General features: G+C 45.8%; 2 protein-coding genes across 47 annotated transcripts in view; one reads left to right on the top strand and one right to left on the bottom strand.

Annotated features, from left to right (window-relative positions):
• LOC134737792 (uncharacterized) overlaps positions 1–17000 on the bottom strand; it is a 126569-nt gene extending 109569 nt beyond the window's left edge. For 10 of the 46 annotated variants that reach the window (XR_010123053.1, XR_010123054.1, XM_063648617.1 and 7 more), the window contains exons 1-3: positions 16185–16812; positions 15492–15567; positions 7274–7355 (exon numbers count right to left, since the gene is read on the bottom strand). Coding sequence is in view for 10 of the 46 variants with exons in the window: in XM_063648617.1 (XP_063504687.1) it covers positions 7274–7355; positions 15492–15567; positions 16185–16484 (458 nt within the window). In the remaining 36 variants the exon portion in view is untranslated. Of the gene's footprint in view, positions 1–3100; positions 3194–7273; positions 7356–11055; positions 11354–13475; positions 13638–15491 lie in introns of those variants that run through there. The other 36 variants (XR_010123073.1, XR_010123075.1, XR_010123074.1 and 33 more) reach the window with 23 other exon arrangements.
• Positions 17001–17235: 235 nt separating this feature from the next.
• PCBP1 (poly(rC) binding protein 1) lies at positions 17236–19104 on the top strand. Its single transcript, XM_054473361.2, has one exon. The coding sequence runs from the start codon at positions 17683–17685 to the stop codon at positions 18751–18753; it is 1071 nt and encodes a 356-aa protein (XP_054329336.1). The 5' UTR covers positions 17236–17682; the 3' UTR covers positions 18754–19104.
• The last annotated feature ends 4607 nt before the right edge of the window (positions 19105–23711 follow it).

Genomic DNA, 23711 nt, shown 5'->3' with positions numbered 1-23711 from the left:
GCCTGGGCTATAGCCCCAGGAGGAGAGATCAGACACCAAAATCTCAACAAACACAGGGGAAATGGGTATAGATGCCAGCTTCAAGGAGAGTGATCAAGTGGCCTTGCTGGCCTCCTGGCCAGCAGAAATTTCAAAGAGCAAAAGGTATCTGAAAGTATCTGGCCATCTGGAGGCAGCTCTGGAGTGCTGAGGAATGGTGCTGAAGGTCAGTCAGGCAAAGTCAGGGGTGAAGTGGTAAGGAGTGGGTTGAAGAAAGAGCTAGTTTCACTTGTAAAGATTCCAAGTGAAGTGCTGCAATCTTATGGAAACCAGGTTTACAGAAAAAGGAGGCGGCAAGCTGCATCCTGTGAGTCTGGTTGGAGAACAGGGGTTTCTAGGGGTATCTAGAGGAGTCACTTCCAAAGCAGCAATTCCAAAAGGCACATTATGTAAAGGTTTAGTAGCTAAAGCAGCAGCAGGGAGCTAGAGACGTGAATAGAAAGGAGATAAGGAAGATCTACAAATGAGGAAAGATGAAGGCAAGTTAAAGCCTTTCCTTCGGCCAGGCACAGTGGCTCACGCCCGTAATCCCAACACTTTGGGAGGCCAAGGCGGGCAGATCACCTGACTCAGATCGGGAGTTCGAGACCAGCCTGACCAACATGGAGAAAACGCGTCTCTACTAAAAAAACATAACACAATTAGCCAGTCGTGCTGGCACATGCCTGTAATCCCAGCTACTCGGGAGGCTGAGGCAGGAGAATCACTTGAACCCGGGAGGTGGAGGTTGCAGTAAGCAGAGATTGTGCCATTGCACTCCAGCCTGGGCAACAAGAGCAAAACTCTTGTCTCAAAAAAAAAAAAAAAAAAAGCCTTTCCTTCATCAGTAAACCAAAGGCAGAGATCATGGGCAGCTTTCTGGTGACTGTACCCTTAAGTTTCAACTTTCTGTAGATGAAAGACAATATATTTGGTCATGTTTTCCTGGTTACCCAAAAAATGACACAGCCCAGGCCTTACCCAACAGCTGATTCACCATCAATTAATCTATATCACAGCCTGCTGAGCCTCACACCTCACACACTCACATACTAGACAGCTCTGGGGGAAAAAAACAACAACCCAAGGTGAGCTGTCAAAGTTCTCTTGGTACCTGACCTCGCCCTCTGGGGTAGGTTTCATTTCAAAACTGAAAGGGACTGAAGGGCTGGGGAAATCCAAAGATCAACAGAGCCAGGAACAGGTGGTTCCCAGCAGAAGCGTCCCAGGTTGGAACTCAAAACAGAAACCAGACCACTGATAAGACATGGTTTATGATGTCTGTCTCCAAGCCTTCAGATGCCATTTATATGTTTCTGATATTTACAATAGGGCATTGACCACATTTATCCAACTCCTGACTACTAAAAATCTAATTCTCCAAGTGCTCAAGCAACTTCCTGGTTTTATTACATTTTAGAGCTTTGGGGTAGCTCCAATAACTGGGATACCAGGGAACTTGCGAATTCTTTAGCCCTTCAAATGGGCCACAAATAATGAATTTTATCTCTTCTTCCTTCTTCATCTCCCCACAAAGGCTTGGCAAAATTCCTGTCTCACTAAAAAGTTTCTAAGTTGTTCATAATGGCCCTCTCAATGGAGCAATATTCAGTACACGAAAGCCTAGTTCATCAAAGGAGTCAGGTTATTTGCTTGAGGTTCATCTGTAACTAGCTATATGAGCTTGGACAAGTCACTTCACCTTTCTGAGTTCTATGAAGTAAGGAGGTCGAAAAAAAAAAAAGAAAGGGAAGCAATAAAACAACCTTGAACTGAAAAAAGTCTTTAAGTTTTTAAGTCTAAAAGGCTCACCAAGTGCCAACAAGTGTTATTTTTAAAAGGCATACACCTCAGCCTAGCCAACACGGCAAAACCTCATCTCTACTAAAAATACAAAAATTAGCCAGGCGTGGTGGCATGCATCTGTAATCCCAGCTACTCGGGAGGCTGAGGCAGAAGAATCGCTTGAACCCAGCAGGCAGAAGTTGCAGTGAGCTGGGATCATGCCATTGCACTCCAGACTGGGTGGCATGAGCAAGACTCCATCTCAAAAAAAAAAAAAAAAAAAAAAGACATACCGGAAGCATACCACAGGAAACTCTAAGCATAAATAAAAATTCACAAACTTCCAGAACAAGAGAGCAGATTATTACTTACAAGGAAAAAAAATCCCATTGGACTTCTCCTCTGTATCACCAGAAACTCAAAACACTGGAAAGCTACTTAGACTCTGTAGAGACTAGGACTAGTATTCCAAGAATTCTAATCCTAACCACAATATCATTCATACACGAAGGTTAAAAAGAAATTGGACATAAAAAGACTCTGAAAGTACCACTCATGCCCCCTTTCTAAGAAAATCACTCAAAAAAATGTCCTACTTGGCTGGGAGTGGTGGCTCATGCCTGTAATCTCACCACTTTGGGAGGTCAAGGCGGGCAATCACAAGGTCAGTAGGTCGAGACCAGCCTAACAGTGCAAAACCCTGTCTCTACTAAAAAAATGAAATACAAAAATTAGCTGGGCACAGTGGCGCACGCCTGTAGGAGGCTGAGGCAGGAGAATCGCTTGAACCCGGGAGGCGGAGGCTGCAGTGAGCCGAGATTGCGCCATTGCACTCCAGCCTGGGTGACAGAGTGAGACTCCGTATCAAAAAAAAAAAAAAAAAAAGAAATGTCCAAGGCAATTAACATTCAATTGTAACAAAGCCAGGAAAGACAAACTATATAAAAAACATGTTTCCCCTCCCAAACAAAAACCTTTTAATGAGTTTGGACCAGATGACTTCGAACGGCCTTTCCAAGCATAAACAGAAACTGCCCTGTACACCACAGTCCCTGGCAGTCTGGGTTTGTGAGTTGTTCATCACCTAGTGGCCTGATGAAGTAAATGCAGTTTGTCAAGTGCCCGGATAAACTTCCAGCCATTTTGTGAGCTCTGATGGCGTATGCAGCAGGGCAGCAGCCTGACCTCCTAATGATTACAAGAGTAGGAGACTGCAAACCCTCCAAACTCATAGACAATTGTAAAGACTTAGCTCACCACCGATTCATTCTTCAAGGAGGAAGGGAAAGCATACTCACCTTGTAACTAAATAATCCTAAGTGAAGCACAGATTTGTCAGGCTGCATTTACAAAGTAGGAAGAAGTAGAAACTGTTTCTGTGCAGAATGATCTGTACCGAAAGCAAGTTTAGATATTAGGATAAACTGCAAATATGTCTTATACATCGGAAGACTGTCTTCAAAGGTTCATGAGTTGGCATGTGGAAGATGTATTATATTTATTCTGTATAGTTCCGGGGTACTGGTCTAAAATTAGGCCAGGCACAGTGGCTCACGCCTGTAATCCCAGCACTTTGGGAGGCTGAGGTGGGAGGATCACCTGAGGTCAGGAGTTCCAGACCAGCCTGGCCAACATGGTGAAACCCCATCTCTACTAAAAATACAAAAATTAGCCAGGCGTGGTGGCACACACCTGTAATCCCAGCTACTCCGGAGGCCAAGGCAGAAGAATCACTTGAACCCAGGAGGTGGAGGTTGCAGTGAGCCGATATCGTGCCACTGCACTCCAGCCTGGGCGACAGAGTGGGACTCCGTCTCAAACATAAATAAATAAAAATAAAAATTAAATTAATGAGAAGTCTCAATTAGATTTCAATTCAAAACAAGAAATAATTTTCAGCAGGGTGCAGTGGCTCATGCCTGTAATCCCAGAACTTTGGGAGGCCAAGGCAGGAGGATTGATTGAGGTCAGAAGTCCAAGACCAACCCAGGCAACGTAGCGAGACCCAGTCTCTACAAAAATTTTTCTTTTCTTTTTTTTTTATGAGAAAGAGTCTCCCTCTATTGCCCAGGCTGGAGTGCAGTGGCGCGATCTCGGCTCACTGCTACCTCTGCCTCCTGGGTTCAAGCAATTTTCATGCCTCAGCCTCCCGAGTAGGTAGGATCACAGATGTGAACCAACATGCCCAGCTAACTTTTTTATTTTTAGTAGACATGCAGTTTCGCCACATTGGCCAGTCTGGTCTCAAACTCCTGGCCTCAAGTGATCCACCCACCTCGGCCTCCCAAAGTGCTGGGATTACAAGTGTGAGCCACTGCACCCAGCCTCTACAGAAAATTTTTAGAATTAGCCTGGTGTGGTGGCACACAGTAGTCCCAGCTACTCAGAAGACTGAGGCAGTGGGATCACTTGAGCCCAGGAGTTCAAGGCTACAGTAAGCTATGATCACACCACTGCACTCTAGCCTGGGTGACAGAGCAAGACCCTGTCTCTTAAAAATAAAAAAAGGCCAGGTGGCCGGGCGCGGTGGCTCACGCCTGTAATCCCAGCACTTTGGGAGGCTGAGGCGGACGGATCACTTGAGGTCGGGAGTTTGAGACCAGCCTAGCCAACATGGTGAAAACTGTCTCTACTAAAAATAAAAAAATTATCCAGGCGTGATGGCAGGCGCCTGTACTCCCAGCTACTGGGGAGGCTGAGGCAGGAGAATCACTTGAACTCAGGAGGCAGAGGTTGCAGTAAGCCAATATTGTGCCACTGCACTCTGTCCTGGGCGACAGAGCGAGATTTCGTCTCAAAAATAAAATGAAATAAAATAAAATAAAAACAAATAAAAAATAATAATTTTTTGCTGGGCATGGTGGCTCATGCCTGTAATCCTGGCACCTCAGGAGGTCAAGGCAGAAGGATCACTTGACCCCAGGAATTTGAGACCAGTCTGAACAATATAGTGAAACTTTGTCTCTATAAAAAACTGAAAAAAAAAAAAACAAAAAAAACAGCCGGGCATGGTGGCATGTGCCTGTAGTCCCAGCTACTTGGGAGGCTGAGGCAGGAGAATGGTGTGAACCCAGGAGGCAAAGGTTGCAGTGAGCCGAGATCGCACCACTGCACTCCAGCCTGGGTGACAGAGCAAAACCCCATCTAAAAAAAAAAAAAAAAAAGAAATCACAAATACCATTGCCTCAAACTCAAGGAGCTAAGCAGGTGTTACTCTTTACTTCCTATGATCAATTACAGAACATCAGAGTTCAAAGAGACTTCGGAGGCCGTCTAGAGCAACCGCTTTTTTTTTTTTTTTTTTTTTTTGGAGACAGAGTCTTGCTCTGTCACCCAGGCTGGATGGAGTGCAGTGGCGCGATCTTGGCTCATGGCAATCTCCGCCTCCCGGGTTCACACCATTCTCCTGCCTCAGCCTCCCGAGTAGCTGGGACTACAGGCACCCGCCACCATGCCCAGCTAATTTTTTTTGTATTTTTAGTAGAGATGGGGTTTCAGCGTGTTAGCCAGAATAGTCAGAGCAAGACAACATCTCAAAAAAAAAAAAAAAAAAAAAAAGCAAGCATGAACTCGGGACAGACTGCCTTATTTAAATCCCTGCTCTACCACTTATTAACTGTGCAACTTCAAGCAAGTTTTCTAACTTCTCATCAACTCTGTAAAACGGGGATAAGAATCACCATGAGGTTATTTTTAAGGATTAAATGAGATAATCCATGTAGAGTACATAGCATGTAGAAAATTCTCAACGTGTGGCTGGGCACAGTGGCTCACGCCTGTAATCCCAGCACTTAGGGAGGCTGAGGCAGGTGGATCACCTGAAGCTGGGAGTTCAAGACCAGCCTGAGGAACATCGAGAAACCCCGTCTCTACTAAAAATACAAAATTAGCCAGGCTTGGTGTCACATGCCTGTAATCCCAGCTACTAGGGAAGCTGAAGCAGGAGAATTGCCTGAACCCGGGAGGCGGAGGTTGCAGTGAGGCGAGATCACGCCATTGCACTCTAGCCTGGGCAACAAGAGCGAAACTCCGTCTCAAAGAAAAAAAAAAGATAATTCTCAATGTGTATGCTGTTCTGCTTCTCATCATTACCAGTCATGTGAGAAAATAAGCATAATAACAAGAGAGGCTGGACAAGCTCTTACTTATGGTCAAAAAGCACTGAGACATAGGTGTTTGTTTAGCTCCATTTCCTGGTCCAGGAAACACCCAATCCCTCAGCAGGAGAAGAATATAACTAACCTATCATTCATGTCTTTGGATCTAGGGAATAATCAATTCAGAGAATAACCAAGGCACATGCTACACTGATAAGATGCTTAAGATCACAATGAAGGTTAGGTAAGTCAGAACTCAAGCCTGACCTTTACCCCTACACTCAAGTTTGACAAGATGCAGTTTTTGCCCAGTCTTCCTCTCAACCTACTAAGGTGATGCAGCGTAATGGTTAATAGCAAAAGCTCTGGAGTTTGACTGCCTGGGTGCAAACTAGTTCCGTCATTTATATGCTGTGTGACTTAGGCAAATTACTTTATTTACCTTATTTCTCCAAGCCTTTGTTTATCTATCTTTTAAATAACAACTATTTTAATTTTTATGATCATAGCTGACAATTGGTAAGCACTTTCTATGTGCCAAGCACTATGCTAAGCACTTTACATAGCTGATGTCATTTAACCATCACCACCATTTTAGGAGGCAGGTATTATCATTATCCTCATTGTACAAATACAGATGTTCCTTGACTTATGATGAGGTTACATCCCGAATACCATAAGTCAAAAACATATTTAATACACTTAGCCTACCAAACATCATAGCTTAGCCTAGACTATCTTAAATATGCTCAGAACACTTACATTAGCCTCTAGCTCGGCAAAATCATCTAATACAATGACTATTATAAACTTGAATATCTCATGTAATTTATTAAACACAGTACAGTGTGCAGTATTGGTTGTTTGCCTTCATGACTGCATGGCTGCCTGGGAGCTGCAGCTTGTTGCTGCAGCCCAGCATCATGAGAACATATCATACCACGTGTCAGTAGGCCAGGAAAATATCAAAATTAAGAATTTCAAGTGCAGTTTCTAATTAACGTATATGGCTTTTGCATCATCGTAAAGTTGAAAATTGTAAGTCGAACCACTGTAAGTCAGGGACTATCTGTACAAATGAGGCACAGTTTTCTTGTTCAAGGCCACACAGTCAGTTACAAAGCAGGAGGTCCAACCCCAGAGTCTATGCTCCTCACTCCTACTACACTGGCTCTACTTCTCATAGCACCGGAATCATATGGTTGTCAGAAGATGGCAACCAACATAAAGTGCTTAGCACAGTGCCTGGTTCATCAAAGCTGGCCATTACTATTATTTTTGTTATCATCATTATCAATCCCTTTAAGCCTCTCCCAAAGATTACTACCTCCTAAGTTCCAATTTCATCTAAAAGGAAAAGGTTTTTTTCTTACCTAGCTACCACCTCACTGAGTAGCTGGGAGGAGGGTTGCAGTCTTTTTATTTCATTTCCCTCATGTAATACAGGATAAGTACCTGAGTGGAGAAAAAGGGAAATATTTATTAGAAACATGTTACTCTATAAAAAGGAATATTCTAAAGTCTTTGTTTTTAAAAATAAAACCTTTCTTATCCTCATTAGGAAAAAAAAACTATACACTTATAACACTTTTTTTTCAAAATAAAGCAGAGATAAATAGTATTTACTTTAAACAGAAACTGTCGGCCGGGCACAGTGGCTCACACCTGTAATCCCAGCACTTTGGGAGGCCGAGGTGGGCAGATCACCCGATGTCAGGAGTTCGAGACCAGCCTGGCCAACATGGTGAAACCCCGTCTCTACTATAAATACAAAATATTATCTGGGCGTGGTGGCATCCGCCTGTTGTCCCAGCTACACAGGAGGCTGAGGCAGGAGAATCACTTGAATACCGGGGGCAGAGGTTGCAGTGAGCTGAGACGACGCCATTGCACTCTAGCCTCGGCAACAAGAGCGAACTCTGTCTCAAAAAAAATAAAATAAAAATTAAATAAATTAGCCGGGCGCGGTGGCTCACGCCTATAATCCCAGCATTTTGGGAGGCCGAGGTGGGGCAGTTCATGAGGTCAGGAGTTTGAGACCAGCCTGACCAACATGATGAAACCCCGTCTCTACTAAAAATACAAAAATTAGCCAGGCGTCGTGGCACACGCCTGTAATCCCAGCTACTCAGGAGGCTGAGGCAGGAGACCTGGGAGGCGGAAGTTGCAGTGAGCCGAGATCGTGCCACTGCACTCCAGCCTGGGCGACAGAGCGAGACTGTGTCTCAAAAAAAAAAAAATTAAATAAATTTATTCATTCAGCTCCTATGTTACAGGCACTGTTCTAGGAGTGGGGCTATAGCAATGAGCAAAACAAAGTCCTAACCATCATGAAATTTACATTCTAGTGGGTGGTGACACGTAATAAACTATGGTAGAGAGTCCCTAGAACACAATGCCTGGCACCAGCAGACAGTACTCAATAAATACTTGCTAAATAATGAACAATGAATGAATAAACAATATGTCAAATAGCAAGTGCTATGCAGAAAAATAAAACAGGGAAGGGGAGCAGAGAAAGCAGAAGGCAGAGAGATAGCTTTTATTTTAAACAACGCAGTTAAGGTATATTTCACTGATTAAGTGACAGTTGAGCAGAAACCTGAAGGAGATAAGGGAGAAGGCCATACTGACATCTGGAAAAATGATGTTCCTGGCAGAAAAAACAACTACAAAGGCCCCAAGGCCTGGCATGCTGGAGCAACTGCAAAGGAGACCAGTGTGGCTACAGCACAAGGGGAAGTGGTAGGAAATGAAGTCAGAGCAGCTGGGAGACAGTGGTGTGAATCCTACATGGTCTTACAGACCATGGTAGGGACACTACCTTCTAATATCCAGGTGGGATTTTAATCTGGGCACCCAGGTGACAGTTTTCAGCAAAGCAGTGACTTGATCTGATATATACTTAAAAGGATTATTCTGGTCACTGTTAAAATTAGATTGAGGGGGCAAAGAACAAAAAGAGGAAGACCATTTAGAAAGCTAGTCCAGTAGCAGCAGGGCAGGTGGTGGGAAGTGTTTAAATACTGGATATATTTTAATGTGAAGTTGACAGGACCTGCTGGTGGATTGGATGAGGAGAATGAAAAAACAGATTTAAGGGAGACTCTCTATATATTCAATACAGAGATGAATAGCAACTCTGAAATGGGGAGGACCTTCCAGAGATGCAGATTTGAGAGGAGATGATCTGAAGTTTTTTAATAAGTTCAACAGACTATTAGACACCCAAGTGGAGATATCCAGTGAATAGTTGGATATAAGTCCTGAGTTCAGGGAAAGACATTCAAGCTAATAATGTAAACTCATGAATTGTCAGGGAATAATGGCATTTAAAGTCTTGATCGAATCCAGCCTGAGCAACATAGTGAGACTCTGTCTCTACAAAAAAAATAATAAATTAGCCAAGCATGGTGGTGGGTACCTGTAGTACTAGCTACTGAGGAGGGGCGGGAGGATTTCTTGAGACCAGGAATTAAAGGCTACCGTCAACTATGATCATGCCACTGCAGTCCGGCCTGGGCAACAGAGTGAGAATCTGTCTCTAAAAAATAAAGTCTTGAAAGAGAGCACCTAGGAAAAGAGTATAGACAGAGAAGGGATCCAAGGACTGCTCTGAGTACTCCACCAATGGAGGGTGAGGAGATGAAGAATAAGAAAAAAAAAGTTGAGGAACCAGTGAGGCAGGAACAGCATCAAAGGAGTGACATCCTGGAAGACAAGTGAAGCTAGGGTGCAACAGAGTATCAAATGCTACTGAGATGTCAAGAATAAAAATGGGTGAGAAACGACCACTGACTCTACATACATTTTCTAAACTTGTTCTTTCCTATTCCACGCATAACACTTTTCTTCTCTTTTAATCCACATAAAAATCCCAGTACTATCCAATGAACACACAGAAGGTTTCTATTTAATTCAGCTATATCCGTGTCTCAGAAATACAAAAAGCAAAAATCAATGCTCTTAATCAGGACACAACAAATATTACACAGTGAATAATGCTGAACAAATGCTTTGTCTGGTTGAAGTAACTGTCTCTCTGAAACAAAATCCGTAAGTCTTGCTCGTGCTTAGTAAGTGTGATCAGAGAAACGAGTTATTTAAATGTATTTTTTTTGTTCTGCATAAAGTAGCAATCATTCTTGAACTCCTTTCTCTCCCCTCTAACTCAAACCTCCTAACCAGCTTAACAAAGAGCCTAAATTTCCATACATACCCCTCCTCAAAAACAAAGCAAAACATGATAAGATTCAAAAGTTATAGAAAAAGGAGTAGGCTATGCCCTGCCCCTTCTTTTTTTTTTTTTTTGAGACAGTTTCACTCTTGTTGCCTGGGCTGGAGTGCAATGGCACCATCTTGGGTCACTGCAACCTCCGCCTCCCAGGTTCAAGCGATTCTCCTACCTCAGCCCCCGAAGTAGCTGGGATTACAAGCATGTGCCACCACGCCCAGCTAATTTTTGTATTTTTAGTAGAGACGGGGTTTCACCATGTTGGCCAGGCTGGTCTCAAACTCCTGACCTCAGGTGATCCGCCCGCCTCGGCCGCCCAAAGTGCTGGGATTACAGGCGTGAGCCACTGTGCCCGGCCACCCCTTCTTTCTTTATGGGACAGAGAGTTATCAATCATTTGCTAACTCAAAGGTTAGGTTTAATTTACATTTTCTCCTTAGAATCTCTAGACAGGAAGTATAATTTCTGATGTCTTCACCTTAAAAGAGAATTACTGCTATAAAATAAAGCCTTTAATTTTCTGTGCTCTAGCAAGTATAGTCAAATCTCAATAATCTACACTAGTGAAGTAGCAAAACAATAATCACCAAAAACTGGATAATGTAAACATTCTTCATTCATATCTTTCTGAAATGACTACAACTTCTGAATTGACTGTGCTTTGACTTCAGGCCTTTGCTTCCTCGGCCTGGAATACCCTTCCCTGTCCTCCACTTTACAGTCTGCTAGTTTGAAACTCCTAACCTCAATCTGCCCAGAAGCTGGGATAACTGTTTTGGTAGAGACAGGGTCTCCCTATGTTGCCCAGGCTGGTCTTGAATTCATAGGCTCAAACAATCCGCCTGCCTCGGCGCCCAAAGCGCAGGGATTACAGGTGTGAGCCATCACACCCAGCTATACCAACCCCAATACATTTCTTACATTTCTCAGAGAACCAAGAAGTGGTCTCCTAACAGCAGCGCAGGGTCACCAGCATATGAGGTCAAATTGTTACTATCTACAATATGGGTAAGATACATTGCTTGGAAGTGCCTGTTTCTGGCTTCTGGCTGGAGGCTCACTTCCCAGTCTGGCATTTATTTATGAGAAATAAAGCTCTCCTTTCCAAATAAAAAAATTTTCCATCTTGGCTAACACAGTGAAACCCCATCTCTACTAAAAATACTAAAAAATTAGCCAGGCGTGGTGGCACACGCCTGTAGTGCCAGCTACTCGGGAGGCTGAGACAGGAGAATCGCTTGAACCCGGGAAGCAGACGTTGCAGTGAGCCGAGCTTGTGCCACTGAACTCCATCCTGGTGACAGGGCGAGACTCCATCTTAAAAAAAAAAAAAAAAAAAAATTTAACAGATACGTTTCCAACTGTAATAACCTAGAAAGTAACAGGGGAAAGGCTCTCTCAATTTACTCTTATTTTTTATTTTCTTTTTTTAGATAGGGTCTCACTCTGTTGTCCGGACTGGAGTGCAGTGACACGATCATGGCTCAATACAGCCTCTGACTCCTGGGCTCAAATGATTCTCCCACCTCAGCCTTGCAAGTAGCTGGGACTACAGATGCACGCCACCACACCCAGTTAATTTTTTTATTTTTTTGTAGAGACAGGGTCTCACACCATGTTGCCCAGACAGGTCTCCAACACCTGGACTCAAGTGATCCTCCCGCCTCAGCCTCCCAAAATGCTGGGATAACAGGTGTGAACCACCGTGCCCAAACTACTATTACTTTAAATAAAAGAGAAATAGAAAGATAAATCTTAGGAAAGAGAGAAAAAGAAACCACTTAAAAAAAAAAAAAGGCTACATGTTAGCAGGGCAATTTTTTTTTTTTTTTTCAGACAAAGTCTCACTCTGTCGCCCAGGCTGGAGTACAGTGGCACCATCTCAGCTCACTGCAACCTCTGCCTCCCAGGTTCACATTCACATGCCTCAGCCTCCCGAGTAGCTGGGATTACAGGCACGCACCATCACGCCCAGCTAATTTGTGTGTGTGTGTGTATTTTTAGTAGAGACACAGTTTTGCCATGTTGGTCAGGCTGGTCTCGAACTCCTGACCTCAGATGGTCTACCCGCCTCACCACCTCATCCACAGTACTTGGCCAGTACGGCAACTTTAAATAGCTATAGGCCAGGCATGGTGACTCACACCGGAAATCCCAGGACTTTGGGAGGCTGAGGCAGAAGAATCAATTGAGCTCAGGAATTTAAAACCAACCTGAGCAACATAGCAAGACCTCATCTCTACTAAAAATAAGAACAAAAAAATTAGGCCAGGCATGGTGGCTCACGCCTATAATCCCAGAACTTTGGGAGACGGGGGCAGGCAGATCACCTGAGGTCAGGAGTTTGAGGCCAGCCTGACCAACATGGAGAAACTCCGTCTCTACTAAAAATACACAATCAGCCGGGCGTGGCAGCACATGCCTGTAATCCCAGCTTACTCAAGAGGCTGAGGCAGGAGAATCGCTTGAACCTGGGAGGCAGTGGTTGCGGTGAGCCAGATCGTGCCACTGCACTCCATCCTGGGCAACAAGAGCGAAACTCCGTCTCAAAAATAAATACATAAATTAATTTAATTTAAAAATCAGCTGGCATGCTGGGCACACACCTGTAGTCCCAGCTACTGAGGAGGCTGAGGTGGGAGGATTGCTTGAGCCTGGGGGATAGAGGTGGCAGTGAGCTATGATGGAGCCACTACACTCCAGCATGGGTGACAGAGTGAGACATTCTTTCAAAAAATAAATAAAAATTAAAAATAAAAAAAATTAAATAACCATAGTATGCTTGCTGAACCAGGTAGGTTAGAGAAAATAAATGTGGTCCCTGCCCCCAGAGAACATAAGAGTCTTACTGAGGAATCCTTCCCACCCCTTCCAAACCCATAAATGTAAACATCAGGGAAAAGAGGGAAGAGATTTTCTAAAACAAGAGTTAGGAACTTAAGATAAATGCATTGGCTGTTTGGGGACAGAAAAATAATAACTGGCTAGAAAGCCTTTTGAGTTTAAGGTAAAGCTATCCCGCACATCAAAGTCCATATCACAAGCATCAGAAGCCATGGAAAGGTGTAATCCATAACTAGGAGTCAAGAGGCTCAGCTCAGGTTCTAACAGGCTGTGTAACGTTGGGCAAGTCACTTCACTCCTCTAATCCAAAAATGGCTCTTCTGTAAAATGGGCATAAGACCCTACTGGCAAAGTTGTCTGTGATGATTAAACAAGTAACGTGAAAGCACTCTGAAAGGTTTTACATGACATACCAACTTAACATAAAAGGAAGCAACAATCATTCCTATGTAGCATAAATCGTGTGGTTCAACTTCCAAAGTCTAAACCTGACTCACCTTCTTAGCCTTGTTAAACCCCTCAACCAACCTGAGTCATGTGTGAGGCTCCAGGCAGGGGTGGGGCAGTGACTACTCAGTCAGTTGCTCCACGTCTCAGTGGCTTCATCTATAAAATGGGTGGTGTGGAATTCACTCAGGTATCCACAAGATAATACAGGTCTGAGGAAGGGAGTGGAGATTTTACCAAAACTGCAGAAAATATTTACATAAACCTCCCACCCCCCAAGGAAAAATAACCAAAGTCATCAAATATCACACTTCCTGGACATAAGTAGAAGGACCCTTAGAGATCATTTAATCTCTTGCTTTATAAAACGGAGAACTGAAACCCTGACAGATGAGTTGTAGAAGTCTCAGAGCTAGACAGGGGCAGAGCTAGGACTAGGGCCCAGAGCCTCAGATTCCAAGGTCCAATGACCTCTTTGCCAGATCACAGCATCACCCAAGGTGTCTGTATGACATGTTACCAACCCCAAGACACATTACAATTTAACCAACGTCCAAACGTGGGCTACCGAAGGGAGAAACTGTTAAAGACTCTGGGGGAAGGAGGGAGGCTAAGAGCTGGGGAAGCTGGGAAAGGGAAGGCTTCACTGAGGAGGTGCACTAAGTCCCAGGAGTACATAACAGGAAATTATGGAAATATTTCAGTAGGTAGTCTTGGGAAGAAAGACCTGACGGATAAAATTTTCTCTAGGGAAGAGAAATAAGTTAGATTTACAAGACCAGAAGGCTTTGTTTGAACATTCCTTGATTATATGCAATTTAGTCCTTTTGTTGTCACCTGAGTTTCTAACACTTGGTAATATTTTTAATTCCCTCATCTATTCTGTCTCCCTACGAGACAGGACTCTCTGCAGAGACCACATCCAGTTTAGTGGTTAAGAATGGAGTCTCTGGACTCAGATTGCCTAAATTCAAATCCTTGCTTTACCACTTAACAGCTGTGTGACCTTGGATAAATTCCTTCACTAATCTGTACCTCTGTAAAACTGACCTAATATCACCACCCATTTCAGGAGGTTTTGTGAGCATTAAATGTGTATAAGCGGTCACAACTTATTAATGGGTTTTTAATCACTTTATAATGTGTCCTTTTTATATATAAAGAATAGAAATTACCCAAGTATATATACTGCACGTAGTAACAAGTATTGTTTTGCAAAAATGTTGTTATATGTGTGTGCATAAATGTCTTGTCATAATGTAAAATTTGTTTCTTACAGTGGTTTTTTTAAAATGTGAGACACTGAATACATAAAATAAGGCTTAGAACAATGCCCAGCACACAGTAAGCACCTAGTGCTGTAAATGTCATCGTTGCTGTTATGTACCTATTAAATGTGTTTGTAAAATTATATAAACTAACATGAAACCACTTTGGAAAATATATCTGATAGTAACGTAAGTTAAAGGCGAAAAGCCCTTCTCTTTGTCTCTCATATCCACACACAATCAGAGCCCTGCTCAGGCACCAGTTTGTTGCTTGGCCCACTAGCTACGTGCTGCATTGAACTGAAGAGTCCACAGACCGACCTAACACTCTGTCATGCTCCGTCAATCTCTGCAGAGAAATGGAGGCTTGGCGCCAGAGTGAATTTATTTTTACCTGGTTGGGGTGCTGGGGTGGGGGAGGCAAGAGTCAAGCCCATGGGGAGCTGACGGAAGCAAGTGAGTGATACAAAAAACTTTGCTCCCCCAGAGGCAGGTAGACTCACATGTGCCACAGACAAGGCCAGACCGACAGATACCTGAGCCTCTGGGCGGGCTGAATCACTTCCCCCTCCCTATCCTCACCAGACACTGCATAAGACAGCATTTCAGCCCGCCCGCCCGTTACAGGTGTAGCTCTTATCAGGAAAAGCTGGGAGCTGCCAGATACAAAAAGGGGCTGACTACACAACAAAAGATTACCTAAAGGGCTCATTTAAATGACAAGCTCACCTAAACGTTTTAAATAGTATTTAAATTCCAAAATCCTGATTTACAGAAAAATCTGGAAAATGTGCTCACCAGTAAGGAAATCTGGAGGTCCATCCCCGACATTCTGTGACCTTGAATTAAGCACTTCATCTTTAAGTGTCTTCCTCTGTTTAAAAGAGAGAGAGAGATAAGAACACCTACCTCAGAGGACCATGGTAAAAATTAAAGATAGAATACGGTGAAATGCCTTGCATCGGATGTGCTGGCACGGGCCAATGCACAATAAACGCCTGTCCCTTCTAGACTAAAAGTGAACACTTAATTGTGGTAAACTATTAATAAGATTCACCGGCCAACTGTCCTATGAAAAAGTCAGAGGCATTCTAGTCTCTTCGTAGCTCTCGTTCTCTCCAGCACAACAGCACATGCTACCAAATCTAGAAAAGCAGTAATTTATCTCATTCCTTAAATTAAGCAGAGGTTTCTAAATGCTTTGGTACTGTGGGGACCCAAATTATCCCTTGATACTGCCCCCTACTATCCATTATTAAGCTTTAAAAAAGCAAGAGGTTAAATATTGTGCCCACATTTTAGTTATTCGCGTTCCCGTTTCAAATTAAAGGGAGGAAAACGCGTTAAAATTAGGCCTCCGACCTTCAGACCAGCCTGTGGGGTTTTTTAGGTCATAAAACTCGTGGAGCGGGAATGGCCCCGGGGAGGAATAGGGGTGCATTCTAGAGCTTTCGGGCCGACCCCAATTTCTCGTTGGCGACGAATGCTAACCACGTGTCGCCATTTTGTGTTCAGGAAACATGGCGGCCGCCCCACCGGTAAGGAACAGGGGAGGCGGAGTAGCGCCACGTTGGCCGCTTTGCCTGAGAGATTGTGAAGCACGTTGCGCACGGGGCCCTTTCTGATCTGGCTTAGCCCAAGGAGAAAGGGGAAAGGGCAGAAATCACAACTCGTAAGCCAGCGTCTTGAGCTACACTTCCTCAGAGGGAGGAACGGGCAGAAAAGGCCTTCCAAGATGGCGGGCCCTGACGGGGCCGCCCCCGGAGAGCCTGGCGCGATGGCTGCTCCCATGGGCCCGAAAGGCAGCCGCTGGAGCCCAGGCCGCGCGGGGAAAGCCGCAGAAACGTCCTGAAGCCCTGGCCCTGAAGCAGCCCCTGAACAAACGAGGCCTCCACAGGCGCACACTATTGTTTCTAATGTCGGAAAAGGGTGCCGCGGTGGAAGCGACACAAGGGCAGGAGGTGGGGTTTCTGTGGCTTTAACCGAAAGAAACTTGCGAAACGCAAACAAAGCATTATGTAAATGGACGCCATTCTTTTTAGGACCACGTTTCTAGCACGCCCCACAAACAGCAGAGCCGCGATTCGGGAGGCGGCCGTAAGTGGGTTTCGGTCTTTCTGCCCACCGGCCACCGCTGGGAAGCAGGAGCCGGAGTGTGGGATCCATGCAGGGCGCCCGAACGCCGGGGACTAAAAGGCCCCACGTGCCCGCCCGCGCGCACCCGCTCCGTAGGCCTCGCCTCGCCACCCCTCCCCCCCGGAAGACGGCTGCTGCCCCTCCCATTACCCCCCACACCCTCGCGCAAGCGCCCTGGTCACCTCACGCGCACGTTTTAAACCCGCGGCGTCCCGGCTTGTGCCTGCAGTTTCCACCGGGGCTGCCCGTGTCGTTCCGCGCACGAGCCCCTCATGTAGGGCAGAAAAATAATGTCTATCCCGCATATACAGCACTAGTATTTCCTGTCACCCGCCAGTGCCGTTAGAGTTAATAAAATACGTAATCATTTTAAAATTTTGCCGGACTCACAGCTTCCGCCCATCGTGCGCTTCATTTTCACTACTGCAGTGTCAGAAGGTTTTTTTTTTAAGGACCATGTGAGGGTTGGCGCAATCTTGTGACCTAAAAAAGACGGGTCCTCATTTTTTTTCAAGGGGTCCTGCGCAGCAAGCACTTCCGGGGTCAGAGGGTACGCGGGGTTGAAAGCGGGCTTCCCGCCCCGCCCAGACCGCCGAGGCTGCCGCCGGAGTCGCCACCGCCGCGCCCTCGCCCACCCGCCCGCCCGCCGCTCCCGGCCCCGCTCGCCCCCTCCGCCGCCGCCGCCCGCCCCTGCGACTACGCTGCGGCCTCCCGCCCGCTCCCGCTCGCTCCCGCGGCCCTCGCTCGCCTCGCGCCGGCAGTTTTGGGCCTACACCTCCCCTCCCCCCGCCAGCCGCCAAAGACTTGACCACGTAACGAGCCCAACTCCCCCGAACGCCGCCCGCCGCTCGCCATGGATGCCGGTGTGACTGAAAGTGGACTAAATGTGACTCTCACCATTCGGCTTCTTATGCACGGAAAGGAAGTAGGAAGCATCATTGGGAAGAAAGGGGAGTCGGTTAAGAGGATCCGCGAGGAGAGTGGCGCGCGGATCAACATCTCGGAGGGGAATTGTCCTGAGAGAATCATCACTCTGACCGGCCCCACCAATGCCATCTTTAAGGCTTTCGCTATGATCATCGACAAGCTGGAGGAAGATATCAACAGCTCCATGACCAACAGCACCGCGGCCAGCAGGCCCCCGGTCACCCTGAGGCTGGTGGTGCCGGCCACCCAGTGCGGCTCCCTGATTGGGAAAGGCGGGTGTAAGATCAAAGAGATCCGCGAGAGTACGGGGGCGCAGGTCCAGGTGGCGGGGGATATGCTGCCCAACTCCACCGAGCGGGCCATCACCATCGCTGGCGTGCCGCAGTCTGTCACCGAGTGTGTCAAGCAGATCTGCCTGGTCATGCTGGAGACGCTCTCCCAGTCTCCGCAAGGAAGAGTCATGACCATTCCGTACCAGCCCATGCCGGCCAGCTCCCCAGTCATCTGCGCGGGCGGCCAAGATCGGTGCAGCGACGCTGCGGGCTACCCCCATGCCACCCATGACCTGGAGGGACCACCTCTAGATGCCTACTCGATTCAAGGACAACACACCATTTCTCCGCTCGATCTGGCCAAGCTGAACCAGGTGGCAAGACAACAGTCTCACTTTGCCATGATGCACGGCGGGACCGGATTCGCCGGAATTGACTCCAGCTCTCCAGAGGTGAAAGGCTATTGGGCAAGTTTGGATGCATCTACTCAAACCACCCATGAACTCACCATTCCAAATAACTTAATTGGCTGCATAATCGGGCGCCAAGGCGCCAACATTAATGAGATCCGCCAGATGTCCGGGGCCCAGATCAAAATTGCCAACCCAGTGGAAGGCTCCTCTGGTAGGCAGGTTACTATCACTGGCTCTGCTGCCAGTATTAGTCTGGCCCAGTATCTAATCAATGCCAGGCTTTCCTCTGAGAAGGGCATGGGGTGCAGCTAGAACAGTGTAGGTTCCCTCAATAACCCCTTTCTGCTGTTTTCCCATGATCCAACTGTGTAATTTCTGGTCAGTGATTCCAGGTTTTAAATAATTTGTAAGTGTTCAGTTTCTACACAACTTTATCATCCGCTAAGAATTTAAAAATCACATTCTCTGTTCAGCTGTTAATGCTGGGATCCATATTTAGTTTTATAAGCTTTTCCCTGTTTTTAGTTTTGTTTTGGGTTTTTTGGCTCATGAATTTTATTTCTGTTTGTCGATAAGAAATGTAAGAGTGGAATGTTAATAAATTTCAGTTTAGTTCTGTAATGTCAAGAATTTAAGAATTAAAAAAACGGATTGGTTAAAAAATGCTTCATATTTGAAAAAGCTGGGAATTGCTCTCTTAAACTCTTTGTTGGTGCTTTTTTTTCCCCTCTCCTTTTAGCCTGAGGTGTTTGGAGGGAGGAGGGAGAAGGGTGGGCCCGTCCTTGGTATTCTCTCAAGCTCTTCTCACCTTATCGGTAAGATTCCATTCCCTCTGTGCCCCAACAAAGGAACATGGCAGGCTGGGTCTGCTTTGGGATGTTTCCAGGGACAGAGGGGTTCAAGTTCCAGAGAGAGGCCTCTGCCCATTTCTCTGGTAGAAACAAGGTTTTCTCGAGGGGAAAAGGTGTGCCCACTCAGTAGGACCTCTAAATGGCAGAGCGTCCTTTCCGTCTAACCAGTTCCCCCCACCCCCACCTCACAGGATAAACTTAGGCAGGAACAAAAAATATTCTGGGGTGGGAGGAGCTTGGGGAAGGAGTGTGGGGGGAGGGAAAGGAAAGGAGGGGAGAGCAGTGGGCTGGGGAGGATTGGGGGCTTGGAGGAGGGCAACAGCTGCCGGGTGGTGGTGGGACTAGAGGGGTCTTGGTTGGGCAGCAGGGGTGGGAAGGGGGGTGGGGGACGGTACCAACGAGACGCACGTGTCAAGCATGCACCTGTGGCAAGCAGCCTGTCAGAGGATGTTATTACACCTGCCAAGTGGTGTCTCCAGAAACAAAAGAGGCCCAGTTTCCAATTCTTCAGCTGTGTGCAATGTTTAGAGAATCGCTATACCAGGAAATAATCCTGCCTAAATGGGTCAGTCTTCACAAGGCGGGAATGTAGACTATAACCTAAGAATGATCTGAGTGTTAAAGATGCAGATTCCTCTGTCCCACCCCAAAACTAATGAGCTGTATTTTTAACAAACACCCCAAAGGAGTCTTAGATTTGAATGCCACTGATTGTCTTCAGTGGAGGAGGAAGATCCCGCTGTGAAGGCCGTAGCAGCCTCACGCCCACATCAGCCAATAGGACTATCCCTGACCTGATGAGAGAAGGAAAACTGCTAGGCAAAGGCAACATTAGAAACAATAGTATGAGAAAATAGAGCCTGAGATGAGGGAAAGAAGAAACAATAGTATCAAACAATAGACCAGTAGGTGCCAAAGTGGGTAGTTCCAACGCCAGGCACTATGGGAGATCACTCATGGCAAAGAGAAGTTCCTGTGGGAGGGGAGTATTATCCACAGTAAATATTTATTGAGGCTTATTATGTGGTCACACAGGGTTAGGCAAGCAGTCACTGAAAGGAGCCCAAATTCTAGAGTTAAACTTGCTTTCAAATTTGAGTTCTGCCTCCTGTTCATGGCTTCGGACAAATTAATCTCTATAAATGAAGATGTTAAAATTAACACCTTCTGGGCTTGTGAAAATAAAATGAAAGCATGTATATAAAACAGAACAGTGCTTAGAACACAGTAAATTTCAGTGTACTCGATTATAAAAAGCCAAAAGGCCCATTTCTGGGGGGTGAGGGTTGGCCACAAAATCTGGGCAGAGAAGACAGATGATTAAAAGGTAGGAAACAAGGCAATTTGTATTAAATGAGTTGGACTGAGAGGCCAAGACAGGTGGGGAGGGAGGGGGATATAGTGAAGACCCAGAAGTGGGTACCATGCCTGCTGGGAACAATGAGCACAAATCCAAATCAAGGCAAGAGTGGATATAAGCTTGAACCCTCAAACACCAAGCCAAATAGTCTTCGAAGAATCCCTGAAACGCTGGGTGAAGCAGTTCGAATGCCCTATGAAAAGCAGGTCTTAATACCAAAAATTAGGCCAGGTGCGGTGGCTCATGCCTATAATACCAACACTGGGAGGCCGAGGTGGGCAGATCACTTGAGCTCAGGAGTTTGAGACCAACCTGGGCAACATGGTGAAACCTCGTCTCTACAAAAAAAAAAAGAAAAATTAGACAAGTGTGGTGGTGTGCGCCTGTAGTTGCAGCTACTTGGGAGGCTGAAGTGGGAGGATTGCCCTGCTCCTGGGAGGTCGAGGCTGCAGTGAGCTGTGATCATACCAATGCACTCAGCCTGAGCGACAGAGCAAGACTCTGTCTCAAAAAAGAAAAAAGAAAAGTAGGCCTCAGACTTTCCTGAACCTCCTCCCCACTGCATCTTATACTGGGCAAAGCTGGCAATAATTTGTAAAATAATGATTTTGGCAGCAAGGCATAGGACGAATTGCTACTTGGAGAGATGAAAAGCAAGAATAGCAGTTGGCAAACTACCTCAAGGAAGAAGCAGGTTCTAATATAGGCTGGCAAGTGGTATCAATAGGAATGTAAGGAAAGGAACTAGGCAATGGCAGAGAAATTGAAACTGGGTGTGGAAGCCAGAGGAAGATGTAAAGAGAGGGAGCAATGAATTCAGGCATGGTGATAGAAGTATATGCAGACAGAAATATTCAACAAGTAGCTAGAAATAAACAAGACTGAGGTGAAGTCAAAGCTGCATAGGAACAGAGGTAAATGAGGGGAAAGGACTAGAGATGGAGTTTTGGGGTATTGTTGGGTTGAAGGACCTAGTTTTCTTGTTCACTGGGTACCCTAGTACCTGTCACCGTACCTGACACATAGCAGGGACTCAGTAAATATTTGTAAAGTGTATATGGAAGAGGCAGCCAGTGAGGACAGAAGGAATAGTTGAAGCAGCAGGAGAGAAATCAGGAGAGTGCCCTTGAGAGAAGTCAAGGAGGAACAGTCCAGGGCTGATGGAGTGACAATAATGCTGTAAGGAGGTTATTTAACAGATTTGATTGAGCAGCTACTGTGGGCAAAGTACTCTGAACTACATCGTGTGTTGTGGTGCGCTTGGAAGATGTCTAGTAGCTGATTATAGTTAAAAGTATAATCTGTGGTAAAGGGAGGAAGAGGAGGTGGAGGAAGCCGTAAAATTACTTAGGGTTAAATTATCACCAGCATTGAATGCCCTAACAAAATCTTTGAGCGTCATACTGAAAATCGGTGGTCTCCAAACATTTTCTTAAAGTGTAGGCCTTCAATAGCAAGTCTTTAGCTATGTCTTTATAACTTGTTTGTTTATTTATAAATTATATGTGTATGCTAATCCTCATGCTTGTTTATAAGCTATATATAAGCAGAATCCTAAATATTATATACATTATAAACACAAAAGTTAAATATTACCAGTTTAAAAACAAATGAAATCTCTTCTGAATCAAAGACAATTTTTTTAATTGAAATCTAAACTATTTATTTACTTATTTATTTTTGAGACAAAGTCTCTGTTGCCCAGACTGGAGTGCAATGGCATAGTCTTGGCTCACTGCAACCTCTGCCTCCTGGCTTCAAGCAATTCTCCTGCCTCAACCTCCCAAGTAGCTGAGATTACAGGTGCCCACCACTACACCCAGCTAATTTTTGTATTTTTAGTAGAGACACGGTTTCACCATGTTGGCCAGGCTGGTCTCGAACTCCCAACCTCAGGTGATCCACCCGCCTTGGCCTCCTAAAGTGCTGGGATTACAGGTGTGAGCCACCACACCCGGCCTAAATTATTTAATTTATTTTGAGACAAGGTCTAACTCTGTCATCCACGTTGGAGTGCAGTGGCACAGTCACGGCTCACTGCAACCTCAACCTCCCTGACTCAGCTGATCCTCCCACCTCAGCCTCCTGGGTAGCTGGGACTACAGGCATGTGCCAACACGCCCGGCTAATTTTTGTATTTTTTTGTAGAAACAGAGCCTCACTATTTGCCCAGGCTGGTCTGGAACTCCTGGGCTCAAGCAATCTGCCCTCCTTAGCCTCCCAAAGTGCTGGAATTAGAAGTGTGAGCCACCGGGCCTGGCCAAAATCTAAATCTTAATAGCTTTTGTTGTTGTTGTTGAGACTGAGTCTCACTCTGTCTCCCAGGCTGTAGTGCAGTGGCATGATCTCGGCTCACTGCAACCTCTGCCTCCTGGGTTCAAGCAATTCTCCTGCCTCAGCCTCCTGAGTAGCTGTGATTACAGGTGCGCATCACCACGCTTGGCTAATTTTTTGTATTTTTAGTAGAGATGGGGTTTCACCATGTTGGCCAGGCTGGTCTCGAACTTCTGACCTCAGGTGATCCACCTGTCTCGGCCTCCCAAAGTGCTGGGATTACAGACGTGAACCACCGTGCCCCGCCAATCTTAATAGTTTTTTTACCCTGTCTCCCCAGTCCTTTCAGACACCAAAGGAATTCTGGGGAAGACAGTTTCACTGGAATGAGTATGTTTGGGGAGCAGAATTTCAGAAGAGTGATGCGGGGAAACCAGTTTGCAGGAGGAGAGGAGGGCATAGTGGGTGAGGAAATGGAGGCAAGGGTGTCCACTGCTCAAATACTTGATAGTGCAAAGGAGGAAAAGAAATAAGTCAAAAAGTTGGCCGGGCGCGGTGGCTCACACCTGTAATCCCAACACTTTGGAAGACCGAGGCGGGCGGATCACGAGATCAGGAGATCGAGACCATCCTGGCTAACACGGTGAAACCTCATCTCTACTAAAAATACAAAAAATTAGCTGGGCGCTGTGGCAGGCGCCTGTAGTCCCAGCTACTTGGGAGGCTGAGGCAGGAGAAGGGCGTGAACCCGGGAGGCGGAGCTTGCAGTGAGCCGAGATAGCGCC

The sequence above is a fragment of the Pongo pygmaeus genome, chromosome 12, assembly GCF_028885625.2.
Source record: "Pongo pygmaeus isolate AG05252 chromosome 12, NHGRI_mPonPyg2-v2.0_pri, whole genome shotgun sequence".
In the NCBI taxonomy this organism is placed as follows: domain Eukaryota; kingdom Metazoa; phylum Chordata; class Mammalia; order Primates; family Hominidae; genus Pongo; species Pongo pygmaeus.
This window is presented reverse-complemented; position numbering and strand designations above follow the sequence as displayed.

Bases quoted from the DNA above. Each gene is read 5' to 3' on its own strand.
- PCBP1 (XM_054473361.2), top strand. From the start codon at position 17,683: ATGGATGCCGGTGTGACTGAAAGTGGACTAAATGTGACTCTCACCATT.